Source organism: Helobdella robusta, assembly GCF_000326865.2.
Source record: "Helobdella robusta unplaced genomic scaffold HELROscaffold_6, whole genome shotgun sequence".
In the NCBI taxonomy this organism is placed as follows: domain Eukaryota; kingdom Metazoa; phylum Annelida; class Clitellata; order Rhynchobdellida; family Glossiphoniidae; genus Helobdella; species Helobdella robusta.
The window spans coordinates 4,384,214-4,406,043 of NW_008705330.1; the positions used below are offsets into that span (position 1 = coordinate 4,384,214).

At 32.8% G+C, this 21,830-nt stretch overlaps 1 protein-coding gene across 1 annotated transcript in view; it reads right to left on the minus strand.

Moving 5' to 3' along the window:
- Positions 1–431: 431 nt before the first annotated feature.
- HELRODRAFT_95740 (hypothetical protein) overlaps positions 432–21,830 on the minus strand; it is a 27,447-nt gene continuing 6,048 nt past the window's right edge. The window contains exons 3-9 of the mRNA XM_009029361.1: positions 18,505–18,642; positions 18,119–18,375; positions 17,436–17,630; positions 3,351–3,493; positions 2,910–3,145; positions 1,975–2,180; positions 432–1,505 (exon numbers count right to left, since the gene is read on the minus strand). Coding sequence (XP_009027609.1) covers positions 1,413–1,505; positions 1,975–2,180; positions 2,910–3,145; positions 3,351–3,493; positions 17,436–17,630; positions 18,119–18,375; positions 18,505–18,642 — 1,268 coding nt within the window. The 3' untranslated portion in view covers positions 432–1,412. The remainder of the gene's footprint in view (positions 1,506–1,974; positions 2,181–2,909; positions 3,146–3,350; positions 3,494–17,435; positions 17,631–18,118; positions 18,376–18,504; positions 18,643–21,830) is intronic.

The following is a 21,830-nucleotide window of genomic DNA, read 5'->3' on the forward strand; positions in this document are numbered from 1 at the left end:
TTAATATAAATGCTACACTTATGCACATTTAAAATAAATTTTTTTTGGCTATGTCCTAATCTTATTAAGGTTCCATCCGATGAATCCTAAACATATTATTTGAATATTCATCGCAATTGTAAATTTGATCAACCAGATGAATCTTTCTTTTAAGAAAGAACATGAGAAACATCTATGGCAAAAATTTCTCATAACCATTCACTGACCATTCATTGACCAAGATACAATGAGAATGGACGACGAAGAATCACTTCTGCCGACAAAGTTTGAAATGTGCTCAACCAAAAATCACTCAAAACGGCTTTCAAAGAAATACTGAAAATATTTAATTAAAGTAGATCTTAAATATCGATGAACTTGCTGTGAGCTTTTAGTCAAAACATGAAGCAATTATATTACTTAAAATTTAAAAATAACAAGTCTGAATAAAAATTTGAATATATCATTTTTTTCTGAATATCGATATTAACCAAAAAATCTTTCATTATAAATGTTATATAACAATGCCGACAATCAACGTTCAATAAGTTATAAGATAACGCAAAAGATATACGAAAAAATAAAACAAAACTTTAGAATATTTCATAACAAATTGATAAAATCAACTACATTCAATAAACTTCTTGAAATTGAAATATTGCTAAATCGAATGACGAATCGTAAAAACAGAACAAAAACAAACACAAAACAACTGAATCGAATTGATTAAACTGAATTGAATTAATTAAACTTACTGCTAACAAAATAACTGAAGAAATACTCGTGAAATATTGCGAGTGAAGCCAATGCAGATCATTGTACACGTAAGTAACCCTCCTCCGAAAATACATGAATACGTGCCGTCAAGTTTTGGTTATGCTTGTCAATGAAATATAAAAATCAATTCTTTAAATATATATTCAGTAAAATTTCTCAAAATCGCCGTTAATTGCCAATGAATTGTGAAACATGCATTCCGGCGATTACGAACAAACTCAGAAATTAAATTAAGAAATTAAATTTGAAAAATAAATTAAAAACTTAAACCCAGAAATCAATGCAAACGTTAACACACATTCAGAAAGCTTTAATACAAATGGAATAAAATGTACAAATGATGCAGATAACAACCATCCGCAGACATGCACAAAAGATGAACTGAACTGGTAAGATGCATCATGCAAGTGTGCCTACAGTTACAGTAATGTCGAAGGGAAGATTATGATGACGAATAACATAATAATGTATAACGTGAATGAAATTTATCGTGAACACACAGATGATGACAAACATAAACGATTAACATGAAATGCATCATGAACGGCTGATTAAATGCTGATGAGCGCTGAATAAAGTCTGAAGGTATTATCAGATGGTGAATGTATTAAAATAAGAAAATTATGTTAAGAATGCCATAAGGTAATGAATGAAAATCAAGCAACCAGTCCAAGTCTTGAAACTTTTGCTGCCAGAAAGCTGTGCAGTATAAAGACAAACGGCTTTGGGTTAGATTCTAAGTCTAATTCCTGAACAAACAAAAATTTTTTCTTAAATATTTCAAGAAAACAAATTGAAACTTATAACTTATTCATCATAAAATTGTTTAAGCCATAAAATAAAAATTCTGAACAACATATTTCACCTATAATTCACTAATCAGTCAGTCAGTCAGTCAGTCAGTCAGTCAGTCAGTCAGTCAGTCAGTCAGTCAGTCAGTCAGTCAGTCAGTCAGTCAGTCAGTCAGTCAGTCAGTCAGTCAGTCAGTCAGTCAGTCAGTCAGTCAGTCAGTCAGTCAGTCAGTCAGTCAGTCAGTCAGTCAGTCAGTCAGTCAGTCAGTCAGTCAGTCAGTCAGTCAGTCAGTCAGTCAGTCAGTCAGTCAGTCAGTCAGTCAGTCAGTCAGTCAGTCAGTCAGTCAGTCAGTCAGTCAGTCAGTCAGTCAGTCAGTCAGTCAGTCAGTCAGTCAGTCAGCTAGATATGAAATAAAGAGACATGCACCTGTTCACCATCATCAACAAACTGCAGCCAGACCAGTCTGCTGCCGTCATCAGCGGACGATTTCAACTTTTCAAATGGTTTCTTCCAGATGAGGTCGTCTTCGTGGCGATGGCCTTCGTAGCCGTTCGAGATGTTGAGTTGGTTGAGGGTGAATCCATGCTCGTAATGCAGTGTCAACCGGCACGACTGGCCCTTGTACTTTACGTCTGCATGCGTCGGTGACGCATTTGTTCATTCGGGTGTCTCATTTATTACATCAATTTAAGTTATTTAAATTATAATCAACTTTTAGACGTAACGAGAAATTTTTGAAAAACAAAATGTTTACAGAGCAAAAAATATATAAAACATTTTATTGAGAATGTGTTTTTATGTAATTTACTTTGAATATTGAAAATTTAACAAAATAACTTAGTAGTCGCGAGGCAAGTTTGCTAAGACGGTAGAAGCGCCACAACTTGCGCTGCTGCTGGTCCGAAACTCAAAAACTATCAGACGCGCATGCGTATCACATATGTGCGCACACATGTGGTGCATCTTTTAAAAATATTTAAGGATAGAATGAAATATAAGCAGTTCTTCGTCTGGCAAAGAAAAAAGATCTTTACACATAATGATTCATCAATTTCCAATATTTTGTTTTCAATGTCGGTGTGTTATGCACGAGCGTACACACAATTTTCTGTCAAGCAATAACTTCCATTCCATATTGACGCTGTATTAACTAAAAATCTTCCTATTAAGAGAAAGTTCAAGATTTGTAACATGGCAAACAGGAGAAAGCAAAAAAAGCCATGTATAATACCAAACAAATGAAAAAGCAATTAAAGTACGAAATAAATCGATACTTGAGTCAAGTATATCGAGGCAAATCCAAATGAATTATAATCGGAAGCGAGGAAAATTTTGAAATGTTTGAACGAGAAGAAACGAACGTGTGGCAATCTCTTTGAGAAGGAGGACAGCATTGTTGACACCCTGCACAATAGCTCGCGTCCAGTTGGACAACTCCTTAGATGTTTCCACCTTGAATACGTGACCCTCCACTCCATGGTTGACCCCTGACCTCATCCCAAAGGTCAACAACTCAATACACGTTGTTGTTGAAGGGGGTGATGTTGATGTTGGTGTCGTTGGAGATTTGGTTTGTTGTCTGCTCGAATGCACCAATCTATTGTAAGATGGAACCAAATGAATCAACCTTGATACTTATAAACAGTGTCAATAACTATCAAAACAAATTAACATAACAACATCGATCAATTTTTTGTAACAATTTTAAATAAGAAGTGAAACGCATTTTTGTTTAAATTGTTTTAAGCATGATATGATAATTGATTGCAAAGCAAAAAATAGCAAACCATATCTACACGAACCTGCTGGTTAACAGCGAGTGAGAATAAGCTGGGAGATTCCATTCTTGCAAGCAGGTTGGAACAGCATTATAAAACATAATGTCCACCCCAGTAACTACGGCAAATAACCGTCTCCAGGTGCGACTGAGGCTGTCTGGAGAGAGCTGCAAAGTGTGAGTTGAGATGTGTCCTCTCATTACTACAATGGTTGGTACATCCCATGGTGAGTAACACAGTCAATAGCACTTTATATCATGACACAATATTACAAAAATTGTCTTTATAGTGTGTGAATTGATGAATGGCATTACCTTCAGAGGCTGACAAGAATCCATGAAGAAATTACAACAATATAATTTAAGAGGAAATAAATTTTTAAGAAACTCTATGCGACTAATCACGAAAATGTTATTCAGTAACAAAAACATGCAACAATCAAAGAAAAAAGACTAAAAAAAGCAAACATGTTTGCAACTTTGCTGCCCAAAAATGTAGAAAGCATCAAAATAATGAAAAATAAATGACTGGATGATCAAATTTGCTAGTTGGGTTTTGTGTGTTGGGTAACTATTAGTTAGCTTCTTTGAAGTCAAATAAGCAAATTACATTGGTGCGTATACCAACTTGTTTCATACATTCGAACATAGATATAAATAAAAATACATATATCATATGATATTTTTCAAATGTCATAAATAAATTATATATATATATATATGTTTGTGTGTATGTGTGTGTGAGTGTGTGCGTGCGTGCGTGTGTGTGTGTAATGTGTGTGTTTGAAATGTGTGTGTGTGTATGCGTGCGTGTGTGCGTGTTTGGGGGAGAGGGATCCATGTTTGTAGTATACGTGTGAATATTTCATCAGTAAGGCAGGCGGCAATAAAAAAAAGCACACACCCATCCATCCTTTCAATTAAGTTGACGACTTTAACCATTCGCCTACAATTTCGCGGGCATTTGTGCAGCACTGAAAATGCACCAGACACACATGCAACGTGATGACGCTCATCCACATGACTTACTGTCTACCATTTTCTAAATAAATGAGCTAATATTATATATACTTTTACAAACAATATATAATATATTTATATTATATCATATTTATGAACATAAAAAAGTTACAATCATTATATCAGTGTATCGCTGTTGTAATCTCAAATAATAAATTATTTCTTACACGCACATACACACACACACCACATACACACACACACAGTACTGTCTGAATACATTCCTTAAACATAATACCTTTAACGCTGTGCAATCTAACAACTCTCCAATGATTATTTACCTAAATTTCCATATTAATGGATGAAACATCTTGGTATGTGTCCAGAAACATCATTATAACTTCAGTTTAGGTAGTCATACACGATAAATTTATTAGAAATTCAATTAACCTCAGCCTGCCATCTTTACATTAGTCCTAATTTTTACCGTTTGAGAAGGTAATACAAAATTTTGATCACTTGTTTGTAAAAAAAAATTAACAAGAAAAACGTCGAGTCATAATGAAAAGTAAAAATAAAACCGGGGCGTGAAATAATGTTGGCAAATAGGTGAGAAAATATTGAATGTGATCTAACAGATTTCAAAATGTAAGTTGATATTCTCGTTCTAAACAAACCAATAGTAGTGATTCATTGCAAATTTGTAGTCAAGAAGGTAAAAAGCCTCCATAAAATTATTTTAAAGGTGTTTGTTTTTATTTTGCTGCAAAAACTATGTGATAAAAAAAAGATAACGTATCAAAAATAAAAAACAAAAGAATACAAATTTTTCTGGCGAAAGAGATGATCAGGAAAAAACATAAAAAAGGCTTCTCTTCCTGTTTGCCGACGCAACACTTGGAAATTTGTAGATGAGGTAGAATGTTTTGTAAACAGACACACTTACACGTCTGTCAAAACAATTTCCACGGTCTTTTCATCATGATATACAACACAATTGAAACCTAGAATAAATTTAACACGATTAAAATGATAATTACGACAATTTGCGACATAATTATAATTATAATATACGACGTCATAATTATAACATATAATTTCATATATAATTAAAAAATGAATGTTTATATGTACATTATCACCAGTCACCATCTGAAAAAACATCTTGTAAATACAAATATATCAGCCAAATCATTGTTTATTTTCTTCCACTCTCATATAAAAATTTTAATTGCAAGCCGATGCAAAGCAGAGATAGTAACCAGAAAAAAACAGCTCCGAAAATGCAACCTGATAAAGGAAACTCATATTTAACAAAAAGCTTTAAAATAATTTATACGAACAGAAAAAAAATACAGATTCATTAAATCAGACCTTATCTAATCCAACGGAAGTAATGAATACAGGCATACGTATGGATGGATGTACGCATGTTTGCTCATTTCTAAATATGTACTATAATACTTCTGGCTAATGCAAATGCGCCAATTCAATGAAATCTTTTTAACCTTACTCACTCTTTCGAGCACATATTGTCGCTTCAAATTCGACAAAAGAAATGTGAATCAATTGTCTGATTTTTCGCGATGTCAAAGATTCGTTTTCCAGAACACCAAAGTTTTATCGGCAAAAGAAGTGAGGAGATGAGCCGCTGATTAACTCAAACAAATCAATCAACAAACAGCAAAAATTGCATTGACGTAAAAAGATAGTGAGCCCATGTCAAAATGATTGTTCCTCAATGTTTGCTTCATAATCAAATTCACCAAACCCAGTTCTCATGTCAATCTTTTATTGACTTGTTTTCGACTCGGCCGGTCTGACTGACGGATTCCTAAATAATAAAATAATTTCAAACGTTATTGTGCAGATTTCAGTTTGAGGTATGTTTCAAGTTTCAATTAAAAAAAACTTTTTTCTATGAAGTTTTATTATCTTCAGATAAGAAAAAATATTTTTTGTTAATAAAGAAGTATTTAAAATAGTAATTTTTTAAGGATTGTTATCCTGGCGGGCCCTGGCTAGCATTTAAACATTTAAAAGCGTTTTCCATTTTTTCTTCATTATTTTATTTAATTATTTTACTATTTTAATTCCCATCCTACCATTTATTCCCAGTCACAACCTGATGTGATTATATAACATTCACGCTACGCTGTGATATAATATGTAATGTACGTCTACCCAGCAAAGGTTAATATGGATAAAAACGAAATTTGAAATGCAAGCTGAGATTTAAAATGTTACAAACATTTATTGATATCTACAAAGACGATCAAAGAATTTGTACCAATGATTTAAAAACCGGTTTCATATTTTTGTGTTACACAATGTTAACTATCTTGAGGTTTCGTTACTCAACCAAATGTTTGCGAGCTAGATGTACGTACAGCAATTTATTAAAATCATTATTCACTGAAATAATATTTAAAATATTATTTATATGATACGTTTTAATGTTGTTGTTTCGTTTAAATACATGCAGTCTTCTGAATGTACAAGTGCATACATACATGTGTGCTGTTTGTTCTTAAGATCATTTTTAAACCAACTGCAAATAATTAGCGAAACCAACTTTTTAATTAATCTCTTCTTAGATTATTAACTTTAAAACAAACATCAAGCAGAAAGATATTCACGATTTAAAATTAATTTAATGTTATATTTTGTCATTTTTATGAATCTTGTTTGACCGTTAGTTAATCTTTAAAATATTATTAAAATTCAATAAAAAGACTCGAATTCGTGAAATATTTACGGAATTGTTGTTGGCAAGTGAATTGTTGTTGTCAAGTGAATTGTTGTTTTTGTTTTGACAACAAATAGTTGTTGTCAAAATTATTTTTTGTCGCCTATGTAAAAGTACAAGTTGTTAATATGATGAAAATACAACTTGCATCAATGATGGTGATGTTGAGACCGATCAATAATGATGAACAAAAAGAAAAAAATAAAATAAATGAAACAAAAATTTGGGCTGTAATTATGATGAAAATGTCTGCCAAACCCCCGAAATAAAAAATTTATTAATATATTTGGATTTTGAAACCATTAAAAAGAAAATATAAATATAGAAAAATAATTTAAATAATGTATAGAAATTAAACTTTTTAATTTTTCAGCCATAAAGTATTATAACCCAACTCCAGCCACTACCACAAACAGAATTGAAAATAGAATAAAATAAAAATTAAACAAATTTTCCAATGTTCTTTTCCAACTTCAGAATCAACACAAACAAATGTATTTCATAAAGTACGAATCCACTAAAAACAGTGCTCTCTGAGTAACATTATCTAATGTTTAAATTGTTTACATTATGTGTATTATCTCTAAATGTAATTGTGTGTAGTTGAACAATCATTCAATTATTATTAAATTGTTGTGACTGCGAAGTGATTTTAGAATTACATGAAAGAGTTTTTTGAACATAAAAGTATGAATATCATCGAGCAGTCCATACAGTTGTTGGTTGCATTCTGCGACTAATAAAAACAGTACTACGGAATAATAAAGTTTTGTAAACGCAAATAAAATCAAGGGCAAAATAAAACAACGTTATCATCATCGTCGTCGTTGTTGGCGTCGTCATCATCAATGATAATGCAATCGCTATAATCACTGCCATCATCATCCTTACCACACTCACTTATCGACATATCGAATGTGAATGATGCAGCTCAACGAAGAGGACAACCCAGTTTTGTATAGAAGAAATAAAAAAAAATCATTTCATTCCATTAGGCGAAGAGCAATACACGCAATTCCGTCAAGATCATTGCTTCCATCTCGTCGTCGTCGTCGTCATCATTATCGGTATCATTACCACAATCCCATTTGAAAAATCAGCATCAGTTCACTCAATATATTTCAGAGGAGAAAAACAAAACAAAGGACACCCTTCTTGCAATGCATAACTGAGTTTTAGTTGAAATCTTAATAACATATAGCTGAGATATGTTTTCTGACCAAAAAATATAACATTCGTGAACCAAGCGCTAAGAGGCCGGCTATCATTTAGTTTCTACTTATTTTATCCATGTTCCCCTTAACCGAGGTTCAACTGATGCTGCTCAATCATCATAAACAATATTGGGTCGGTCAGAAATTCATTACAACAGCTATTCCAAGGTACATTCATGATACATACCCTTAAGGAGTACTGACTGCGGTTTGAGATTGGTCATTGACAAAACGAAATACTAACACACAAACACACGTACACATGCGAGTAAAATGAACTCGAAAATAACTTCCTATAAATTCTCGCACTAACAAACAGCAAGTTCCAGGAAATATAAAATCAATGGTTCCTCCCCAGTCATTTAAGATGATGTGTAAGCAGACACAGGCAGACAAGCAGACAGACATTCAAATAAACAGACAAATAAACAGAAGAAACAAACGAGTAAATGAAAAAACAAAAATCATCAGCAATGGACAGAGAAGCATTAACAAACGAACAAACAGATGACATACTCAATAACATAACAAACAGAAAAACAGTGTGCATGTGATACGAATGCGTGTGTTGTTGAAACATTCATCTATATAAAAATGACCGGTTATGCCAACGAATAGTTTCTTGCAGTGCATGATTGCCTCATAAACATGATTTGATGACCCACTCAGCTGATCAACAACACATTCTGCTAATGAAAAAACATGAAAAATGTGCCAGATCCTCCAAGAAACATGGTAGACGCACCAAAAATACAAAATTACACTCATAAATTGAATATAGTATAAAAAAAATACGATCAAAATAACAAAATCAATGAAGTCAAGAAACATAAAAATTAAAAATGAAATCAAAAACATCATTAGCACGAATCGTTATCTAGAAATATTTATTTGAGTATAGAGAAGAAATTGGAATATAAATAAAGCAGTTGTGCTATGCGCCGAAAGTTGGAAGCAATTGTTATCAACAATTGTTATCTGTCATTCATCCGTTGTCAGTCTGTCTGCTAGTCTCATATTGATGTATTCAATTAAAGCAAGATTTCCTCTTGCAGAATCAATTCCATAGCATCAGATAAACGCAATGACTAGTTTATTTTTACGGTATGATAACGTTAAACAAAACTGCGAACATTATGGAATTTTTCATGACATTACATGATAGTATAAACACTCAAGCGTTCACTGATTTCTATGTATTTTTTCATTTCAACTAAAAAAATAATTATTGGATAATTATTTCAAATACCATCATTTAAGTGCTTGTAACTACTAACACAATTTCAAAAAATTTCACATTAATTAATTATTTAGTTATTAATTATTAACTCAATTAACATATTCATCAATGAAATGGCATTGTGGTTTCAGCAAAGAAGCATGAAGCAAATTAATTACATCGGAGTATACAACATACACTAAAATAAAAACACAAAACAAGTAACTTTAAAGTTGCTTGCAGCGTTAAGAAACTTGCACCGTAATTTGTAGATATTTGAATGTTTGCATGTTCAAGCAACTAGTGTAACGTGGCACCCAACGCAGTTGTATTGATAATATTCTATTAGATATTGAATAGATATACCCTATTAGATAGATAATGAAATATTTCGGGACTGATACAATTTGTTGTACTGATTTTAAATTAATCAGTGCATTCACTTTTTCCATTGAGGCAAATCTTCAACTTCGTTTAATATAGAACACTTTTACGTGTTTTCATTATCGATGATTCCACTGTTTCTAAACGTATTGGTAGGAATATACTTGAATATACAGAATATATATAATTGAGCATCTGGGTACATGCTATAGAAATACCGAAAAAAGCTTTTTGTTTTATCATGCATAAAATAAACGAAAATTTTGGTATATATACATAACTAATAATCTAGCTGCTAGCTGTTGGTCAATTGTTTTTTGCTGTTGATTTTTGGCGTTTTTCGAGTCGTTTTTGAGTATTTTCGGTTGGCTTTTGGACGGACTATTCACTTTAGTTTCAGAGAATTCAATTTTTCGGTTAATATCGATATTATAGGGGTTTTTGTTAATTTTTTAAGTTGAATTAATTTTCATTTTTTGGTATATTTGTTTTAAGCTGCGTTGTACAATAAATATTCAGGTTGTTGGTGATTGGACAATTGCTAGCATGCCGAATGCTAATGATAGAGTGTGCACTTGTTGTAAAAATGAAATTAAAAGAACTGAAAAAAAATTACAATGCAGTTCATGCAAATTTCATGTGCACACAAAGTGTGTAAACATATCTGATTCTTATTTACATGTGTTTAAAATGAAACATGTGAAATTTCATTGCGATGGCTGTCTGGAAATTTTCGAAAATTTTGACAATGCTTTAGTAAATATTGATAGACATTTTGTAAAATCTGCAGTTGAAATTGCTGCTATTCGTGAATCAAACAAACAGCTCATTTCTGAAGTAAATGAAATGAAACAATTGTTGAATAATTTTGGAAAGGATAGTGTGGCCGTCGGTCCTGAATTTGCTAAAGAAATGGATATAATGAAAAAAGAGTTGAAGGTTAGCTTTGCTGATGTTGTTAAAGGTGAATTTAAAAATGAAATAAAATCCGTCAATACCGAGGTCATGAATGTAAGTAGAAAATTAGATGAGGAGAGTGAGCGGAAAAAGAGAGAAAATAATATATTAGTATTTGGTCTTAAGGAACAAGGTACAATAATTGAGGAAAAAAATGTTGTATTAAAAATATGTAAAGAATTGTCATGTGATTTAATTGAAAATACTAATGATTTCAAAATAAATAGACTGGGAATAAAAGGTGAGTCACCACGGCCTATGTTGGTTGCTGTCAGAAATAGCAATACCAAATCTGCCATCATGAAAAATTTGTTCAAAATCAAATCATTTGATTCTAATTTGAATAAAATTATAATTAGACATGATTTGACACCCCAGCAAAGATTGTCGTTGAAAAAAATGATTGATAAGGCAAAGGAAAAACAGGCGAATGACCATGCGGGTTTTTTATACAGGGTCAGGGGAGAGCTGGGGGAATGGAGAATAGTAAAATTCAAAAAGATGGAGTTAACTTAGAAGGTGTAAAATCATATAAATATAGTGTTGGGTTGGTTAATAATGGGGTTAAATTTGGGTTATTAAATATTAGGTCAATTATTACTAAATGGGGAGATGTATATCAATTATTAATGGAGGGTCTGGATATTTTTGTTATCGTTGAATCGTGGCATGGTTCCTCTGATCATATATCGGTGAAAATGTCAATGCCACCTGGATATATGTTTGTTGATTATTTAAGAGTAAATGATCCATACCATGGGGGGTTAATAATTTTTTTTTCGAAATTGGTACAAATTTGAAAAAATAAATGTACCTGTTTTTTCATCATTTGAGGCGCTTTGTCTTGCCTTGACAATTGATAAAGTTAAAATACTTTTTTATGGCGATGTATCGGCCTGGCTCTGTAATGATATCATCATTATTTTTTGAGGAACTGTCTTCAATATTAGAATTTGTAACATCACTATGTGATAAAGTAATTTTATTGGGTGATCTCAATATACATGTTGAGAAAAGTGATTGTGGTCACACTATCCGCCTTAATAATTTGTTTGATCTGTTTCTAATGCGTAATGTCATAAATGAGCCTACGCATAATTTAGGAGGTATACTAGACCTCATCGTGTCTGGTTATCAAATGTCGGTTAATGATATCAAGATATATCCGAGTGGGGTACACTCGGATCATAGTTTGATAACGGCGTGTTTACCTATATCACGTCCGCTTTCTCGTAAGATGAAAAAATCAGTGTGCTCTCGGAATCGAATTGATAAAAATAAATTGATTTCATTAATTCAAGAATCACCAATTGTTAAATTTTGTGATATTATTGATGCAAATGAAGCTGCTGAGCTATTTAATAATGAATTATTAAAAATTGCTGATGCTGTTGCACCGATTCATATGGCTGAAAAAAAAATTGTGGCGACTGCACCTTGGTATGATGGTGAGTGTCGTAAGATAGGGCGTGATTGTCGAAGGGCAGAAAGAAAATATAGATTACATTATAGAATGGGGGACAAAAAATTGTGGGTTGAATCATTAAGGTTAAAAAACAAATATTTCAGGGAGAAAAAAGAAAATTATTGGAAAAAATTGGTTGATGAAAATGCTAATGATCCTAAAAAGTTATGGAGAATTTTAAATAAAATTTTATGTAAAGAGTCATCAAATGATTGTACTATGACCCATACAGCTAACGATTTTGTTGAATTTTTCATTAAAAAAATTGAAAGGATAAAAAACAATATATCTGTAGCTGGAGAGCCTACTATAAAGTGTAGGTCTAATGTTGACATAAAATTTTGTGAATTTTCGCGGGTATCGCAGTCTGAAGTTAGAACCTTTGTAATTAGTTCTCCGTCAACCTCCTGTATGATTAATTGTATGCCTGCTAATATTTTTAAACAATATATAGATTATTTTTTGCCCTATTTTACGGAATTAATTAATTTGTGTCTGTCAACAGGCACATTTCCAGCTGTTTATAGGCATGCAATTATTATTCCTCATCAGAAGCATGCGTCTTTAGACATGAATGAACTTAAAAGTTTTCGACCTGTCTCGAATTTAACTTTTATTTCGAAGGTTTTAGAAAGAATTGTTCATAAACAATTTCTAAAGTATTTAAATGATAATAACTTTTTTCCGAATAATCAATCTGGTTTCAGACGCTTTCATTCGACGGAGACGGCCTTGTTACAGGTATTGTCGGAACTTTTTGAGGCTTCTGATCGCAATCAGGTCTCTCTTCTGGCTCTACTTGATATGAGTGCCGCATTTGACTGTGTGAATCATGATACACTGTTACGTCGATTATGTTTAAGTTACGGTGTCTGTGACTTAGCTTTGGAATTTTTCAAATCTTATTTGTGCAAACGTACCCAGCAGGTTTATTATAATAATTCTTGGTCAAATACAGTTGATGTTTTGTCTGGTGTTCCCCAGGGGTCTGTTTTAGGCCCGCTTCTTTTTACATTATATACAGCCGATATTATGTATCTCATTGATGAATTTTCTTTAAAGGGTTTTGCTTATGCAGATGATGTTCAGATAATTGCAAGTGCGGCGACTGGGGAGTTTGATTTTCTGATTGAAAGAATGTTGGATTGTTTGGGTGCACTGGATAGGTTTGAATGGTATAAAATTGAATCGGGAAAAAACTCAGCTGGTACCAGTTGGAACTTGGCAGCAAACCTCTAGGATTAACGTTGATTTTGTGAAAATAAGTGACAAGATTATTGATTTTAGAAAAATGGCTACAGTTTTGGGTTTTAAAATAGATAAAAATCTATGTATGGGTGAACATATAAAGGTTTTGGTAAAATCTTGTTCATTTCAATTGCGGCAATTGTATCGAATTAAAAAGAGTTTGAACAGATCAATTCATTCATTCGTTCATACATTCTAGATTGGACTATTGTAATAGTTTGTTTTATGGTGTTTCGAAACATGAGATTGCTAAGTTGCAGATGGTTCAGAATAGAGCTGCAAGAATTGTTGTTGGTGCTAGTCGTGTTGAACATATTAGCCCAATTCTGTCGGAATTGCATTGGTTGCCGGTCAGCAAAAGAATTGTTTTTAAAGTCTGTGTTTTGGTTTGTAGATGCTTAAACGGATTGGCTCCGCATTATCTGTCCGAAATGTTGATTGACAGATCATCGATTTCTTTAAAAACTGGCCTACGATCAGATTGGAAAAACTTGTTAGTGGTCCCGGTTACTAAATAAAAATTGCATCACGTAGTTTTGCAGTTTATGGACCAAGGCATTGGAATGAACTTCCATATTTTTGCGCCGGTCTGGTCTGACACTTCCCCAGTTCAGGAGTCAATTGAAGACATATCTTTTTTCCTTGTAGAAAATTGCCATAGTTGTAAAGCGCCTATGAGAATGTTTTTAATAGGCGCTATATAAATGATCATATAATATATATATATATATATATATATATATATATATATATTATATATATATATATATATTATATATATATGTATATATATATATATATATATATCTTGGCTGTATATAAAATGAAAATGAAAGCCACCAGTATCCTGAGCACAAACATTGCATGAGTGATAGCAAATAATAAATACAAATTCCCATATTAATAAAAAATATCCCTATACACGTGTTTGTGTGCGTGTATGTGCAGTTGGGAAAGTGTGTGAATGAGCAAAATGTGTACAGTGTACGATTGGTCGTAAATAAATGTGTATAATTTAAAAAATGTATGCGTGTGAGAGTGTGTGTGAGTGAATGTTACTGCAAGTGTGTGTGAATGGCGCATGAACAATTGTTCAAGTCGGCAACAACTCTTTCATGTACCTCTTATTAGAAGATTGCCCAGTAGCACAGACATGTCCACTTGCTTCTTTGTACATCTGTACAAACATAAACCCGCCTAATTGCATATTACGAGGTAGATATTTCTATATGTTGTACAATCACTAATACTTGTGTGTAGGCAAAAAATAATAACTGCACTCACACATTACATATCATATATTTTTCAATAAAATTAACATTTAAACATATACACCTTTTTGTTAAAGTCTATCCAATAAAAATTATATAAATGCAGGAGCACAAGGACAAGATTAACAACAACGTTTTAACATTGAAATCTAATGTTTTTGAAGAAAATTTGTGAAACCAACATAAAAGGAAGTAGCCCAACCGTGAACAATTATGAACAAACATGCAAAAGATCAAGTACACTTTTGAAAATTAAAGCTTTGTTGACATTCATTAACATTTCAGCAATTTTGTGATTGAGTTACTTGTTACTCGAATGTCAATGGCGTAAAAAGAGTTCTGTTTCAGCAGAAATGTGACTGTTGAATATTTTCAGTTCATTTTTAACTGGCACTTATTTCCTTTATTTAAAAAATGTTGGTCCAGTTTTTTTTCTTGACATCAGCATTAAATAATGCTTTTAGAATGAGAAAATACGACTGAGAGTATGGAATTATTCAAAAATGTATACACGGTATTTACATACATTTTACAAGGCAACTTTGATGATGCAGCTAAAGTAAGGTTTCAAGTGAAAATAAGCTTACATCTGAGTTTGAGAGATCAATTAACATTAAACAGATCTTTATGTGCCTCTTATCTGATTATGATCATACAGAATTTCATCTAAAATAGTTACACCAAACAAATTGCTTAAACCAACTAAATGTTGTTAGAAGAATTGTCAACTAAAATGAAACTTTATGAAAATGTAAAATCCTATGTTTGGATTCCTATGCAAAATCCGATGTAAAATCTGATCGTGAAAATGTGAAATGTAGAAAATATAAAAACAGATAGATACAGAGAAGTTCAAAATGCACGCACATGTCTTGGGCAACATACACCAAGGACAAATAACATGCAACTCAATATGAAGCAAACGAGTCAATTCACCAGAACAAACAAGATTTATATGGTCTGCTACAAAGAATGTTGTTCCTCCTATTATGCAAACAAATTGAATGAATAAAATAAAAATTCATGATAGATTAAAGTGATAAGCAACAAATGCAGCCCTTGCATTTTCATCAACAAATTATTTGATTTGATTCTATTATCAATTCAAGCGAAATATTTTAAAAAACTATAATAAGTTAATTTAATTATCTCAATAAAGCATCAAATGATTTAAAAGCAACCTCATCTATGTGCCTCAGTGCAAAATTGAACCAACTATTTAACTAATAAACCAATCAAAATCAATTAACCAACCAACAAATCATACAATTAGAACTCAGTTAACACCAACCAATCAGCCAAACAACAAGAAATCAAATCATACACTTTAGATATAACACACTCTAACACATACAGAGTACCCCCACACACACATACATGCATACATTCGTACATACAGATGCACATATACACACATACAGACGCACCCTAACGCACAGACACACACACACACACACTTGTACATACAAATGCACGCATATATATACAATTACAGGCAGAAAAGTTAACTGATATCATGAGATTGTGTGACCTGTATATGGGTTTGGGCAATTTGTGTTTTGATATATGTGTGTATTTGCGTATGTGTGTGTGTGTGTGTGTGTCTGTGTGTGTGTGTGTTACGGTGTGTCTTACAGTATGAGTATGTCATGTTCATGGCTGACCTAATTTTATTGCACTGTTTTCATAGCACAAACAAAGTGTAATTGAAATAATATGGGAGTTTCAAATAATAGCATTGTATTCATTCTTCTCTATGCCTAAGCCAACATCATAAAAAAAACCCATTAACATCTAAGTAATAAGAACAACAACTGTAACTAAACTATCAACAAAAAGCAACACCAAGAATGAACAACTACAACAACCTCAGTATATAGCATATTAACAACAACGACAACAACAACAACTAACCAAATGACAAGCCCAACAAAAACCATTTCAACAAAACAACAGACACACATTTACCAAAAAGACAAATAATAACAACAGCAGACTACATAATAACAGCAGCACAAATATCAAATTGATGTGAAACAAAACTGGATGATCCCATCTACATAAGCTACGAAAGAAAGCTACCATCAACATATTCATCCATAGCTCCGCTGTTTATGATGGAATTCAATATATTTTAATCTGAATCATGTGGAAAAAAAATGGAAAAATGATTCCGGAATATGATTACATTCGAGACTGGAAAGTGATAAGATCAACAGATAAATAAATGAAAAGAGAAGAACATATGTACAATACAAACGTGCATAAATGTTATCATTCCACATGAGTCCTTTAACAATTGCAGCTTTATGTTCTCAATAAAGAATATAAACACATGGGTGGGATGCTATTAGCCATTGTATTGTATGAAAAAGAATATATTATAATGGTGTTGTTATATAATTTTAAAGGGAAAGAAAAGTCACTACCAGACAAAACTGAACAAAAAGTAAAAAGAAACACACAATTGGATAGCTGAAAATAAAAAACACAAACACACACATAAACACAAACAGACATAAAAATACACACACACACATGCACACAAACACACACATAAACACAAAGAGACATAAAAATACATACACACACACATGCACATGCACACAAACATACACACAAATGCTCACACGTTCAACTGACCTGTTCACTAATCCAGCCCAAGTGTCGAATGTCAGATTTAGTGTCAGAAGATCTGACGTCATTAAAAATAGGGATGTGCTGTTTAGTGATGTGTTCGACGAGTTGGTGGATGCTGGAGAACCAGGAAGATGCCGTTCGCTCATCTGTGAATCGCATTATGAGAGACTTCAAATCTGGGGAATGGAGTTCTACAATCTGTCGGTGGATGGATGGATGGATGGATGCATGCATGCATGCATGCATGCATGGATGGATGGATGCATGGATGCGTGAATGGATGATTGGATGGATGAATGGATGGATGGGTGGATGAGCTAAGATGAAATGAAGATTACAAACGTTTTTACTCAGGTTACTGATAATAATGTTGTTAAATATAATATATAAATTAATGTGAGGAAAAAATAATAATTAATGCAAAATTTGTTTCACAATTCATCAGCCAGCAATGACACCAACACATTAAAACACACCAACACATTGAAAAACACCAACACATTAAAACACACCAACACATTGAAACACACCAACACATTGAAACACATCAACACATTGAAACACACCAACACATTAAAACACAACAACACATTAAAACACACCAACATATTGAAACACCCCAACATATTGAAACCCACCAACACACCAGCATATTGAAATCCACCAACGCACTGAAACACACCAACCCTGTTCTCAGAGTCGACGTAAGTGACATTCCGACACACATAACACAATCCAAGTGGAATTGATTTGAACTCTGAAGGCCAAAAATTATTTTTACCACTTTTGTTTCTTTTAAGTGAGTTACTGTTGACGTTGTTGCAGCCGTTGTTGTTGTGGCTGTTGCTAGCATTTGTGGTAGTGGTCGTACTTTCAGACCATCCTATCTCGGAAAGTAGGACACCCCTTCGAAAAAATGGAGTCACCTCCCTCAAGTATTTTACTGTATGTTGTTGTTGTTGATGAGATTGATGATGAAAATAATGATGATGTCATTGACAACCAACAACAACAACCACATCATCCCACCATAACAACAACAAACAACAACAACCGCATCATCTCAACTGACCTTCAAGATCAACGACCTTGCCAGCTCTCTTCAGAATCTTGACAGCCTGATCGTGTGTGGCCTCTCTCAGGTCCTCACCATTCACTGCCAGCACAGCATCACCGACGTACAACTTTTCTGTTCTGTCCGCTGCCATGCCTTCAATGATTGTCAGTCGTTATTTCAGTTCCTTGCATCAACAAATTTTAAAAACCATCACGTCATATCATATTACATCATAATAAATTAAATCACATTATGCGTGAGTGTGTGTGTGCGTGTGTGTGTGCGTGTGTGTGTGCGTGTGTGTGTGCGTGTTTATGCCTGCGGGTGAGAGTTTGAGTAATGAGTTCTCGCCTGATTTTCTGTAATTAAACACAACAACTTTTCGGTAACATTTTCTCTATATAATCGATTCATCAATGAATAAATAATTAATGTTAGATAATCGATTAATGAAAACTAGCAAAAAAAACCGGACTCGATAAATGCACCCCACATCACTAATCCACGAGACAGCCAGCCCCTTACACATCTCTTTCAATGAGCCTATAATACACCAAGTAACATCATCAGTGATTAGTGATTATGTATTATATATCATTAAATTTTTACATGCCCAAACTTTGGCGGAATTGGCACAACATGTACCGTGATGGAATCGGACGGATTCGAATCCGGATCTCTTGTGCATTCGGGCTCCTAATTAAATACTCAAGTTTTCTCCATTAACTGATTCCAACAGAGTGATGGGAACCAAATTAATTTTGAGTGATCCGATTAAAACTAAATTCAAAAGAGAAACTATAGCTTAACGTCTGATGCATTCATTCAAAAAATGCACATCATATCTAAACAAAAAGTGATCAACGCTGCCTTGTCCAATAAATATGCTTCCATAATGACGAATGAACATTTCTTTGTAATCGTCTGCAAATGACTTTGCATTCATAAGAAACAAGTTTTTTCGAATTTTATTTCAGTGGTTTTTTTTCATTTCCGCAACGATCTATCTTTAGCATTAATATGGCTACAATTTTTTTTTGGAGTTGCAATTCAGAATAATCGAAAAAATTTCCAAACTGGTGGTTCATGGTTAAAATCTTGCCGTTTAATGACGTAATTATAAAATAGAGATGCTTGGTTTGATGTAGTTACAAACATGTGTTGAACAGGTTAATACGAGATTCTAAATGTTTATAAAATTTCACTTTTTAATTTGTAGTTTAAAATATTTAATAAAATTATTTTTTCAACTTTATTCAACAACAACGGATCCGGTTTTTACCGAATCTTTGGCGTTGGATTCGACGAATCAAATCTTTCCAGATTTCAGACGATTCGGGTCCGAACGTTGAACCATTGCAATATACATAACATACATAACAATTTACATTATGAGAAATTTTACTAACTACATTAATTTACTAATATAAATGTTGTTATGTTTATTATTAATACTTTAATACAACATCTGCACCTCAAAAAGGCATGAATTGTTCATAAGCACCATGCAGCAATAAACACAATTGAACATGATAGAAGTTTATTTGAAGTTGACAACTCCCATGCATACATAACAAAATGACAACAATAATCATTTATTATTATTATATTATTTATTTATTTATTATTATTATGTACATAATTATAATTATTATTTTTATTAAAAGGATGAAAAAACAACAACAACAACAACAACAACAACAATAATAATAATAATAATATAAATAATAAAATATCAGAATCATTAATAAAAAATGACCACATTAAGTTTTTAAAATAAAAATGAATATCATGTACTGAAAGGGTCCAACACAGTGTATAAACTGGATCAGGAATATGACACTCATAAAAGTTGAGACGAAAATTGATGAAGACTGACAAAATGATATATTCTAAAGATAATAAATTGGAAGTAACTAATCATGAGGACAATGACACCAATGATACCATGATGCCATACAATGATTTCAAGGAACAATTATGACAAAGAACAGGTGATAGATGATGGTAGATGATGGTAGATGATGATAGATGATGCGTAATATGACAAGAAGAAAACCACACAAAAACAAACATGAAGATCGGCACACTCAGCAGAGCACAACATGCATTGAACCATCAACTCCAACGTGTAATTTTAATCAAAGAATTCGTTTTTTCTGCTCTAGCCTGGCCCAGGACAGCTGTCATTATCATCATTAGCATCACCATCATCAACACTGTCATTATTTTCTTCAACGTAATCATTGTCATTACCAATGGCTTTGACTTCATCATCATCATCATCACCATCATCATCATCACCATCATCATCATCATTATCATCACCATCATCATCATCATTATCATCGTTTTTTATCAACGTCAATCTTACTATAATGAATTTTGGTGAATAAGTCTTTCTTATTGGCTAGCAGAGCAACATGCAACAAATTCTGAGAAAAAACTGATTTATTATCAGCCAGCACTCATATCAACCATTCTTGTAACCACGTCATCACTACACCACAACAGTCGTCACCATCGCTACCACCGCAGCCACAACTCGCAAGACTACAGCCACCACTACCTGGAATATTCATTTTATCTATTCCTATTAGTGCTGCAGTAGGATTAGTGCTTGAAGTTGATGTTGATTTATGGAAGCACAAAGCAACAAATAGATTCACTGATGCGTGCACGTGTGTGTGTGTGTGTGTGTATGTGGGTGTGTATGTGTGTAGATCATTGATTAGATAGGTTTACAGATTTATGATGCATGCATGCAACATTGCTCACTCATTTGATACATGCATGTGTGTATGTATGTAGGTATGTATGTATGTATGTATGTATGTATGTATGTATGTATGTATTATTATTATTATTATTATTAAGGATAACTTCTAGAGCGCCCATTAAATGTTCTCACAGGCGCTCTCAAAAATAAAGCAATTATATACGTGACAAACAAAATAGTACAAAATCAAGTAGTACAGAATTCAATGTAATTTCAACAAAAATAAAAATGTCTTTAAATCTTTTTTAAATGCTCGAAGATGAAGCCCAGGCTTTCTTAGTGGTGCAGGGAGATTGTTCCACACAGTAGGACCAGCGATTGCAATATCACGCGAACCAATCTGTAAAAACGCCACTGGCACCCTCAAGAGATTCATATCATCTGATCGAAGATGGAAACCAGAAGTTGATTCTTTTCTGGTAAATTTATCAGTTATGTAATCCGGTGACATTCCATTCAATGCTTTGAACATAATCACACCAATTTTAAAAATATTCTTTTATCAATTGTCAGCCAGTGCAGATCATTCAAAATTGGCGTAACGTGGTCAAACTTCAATTTA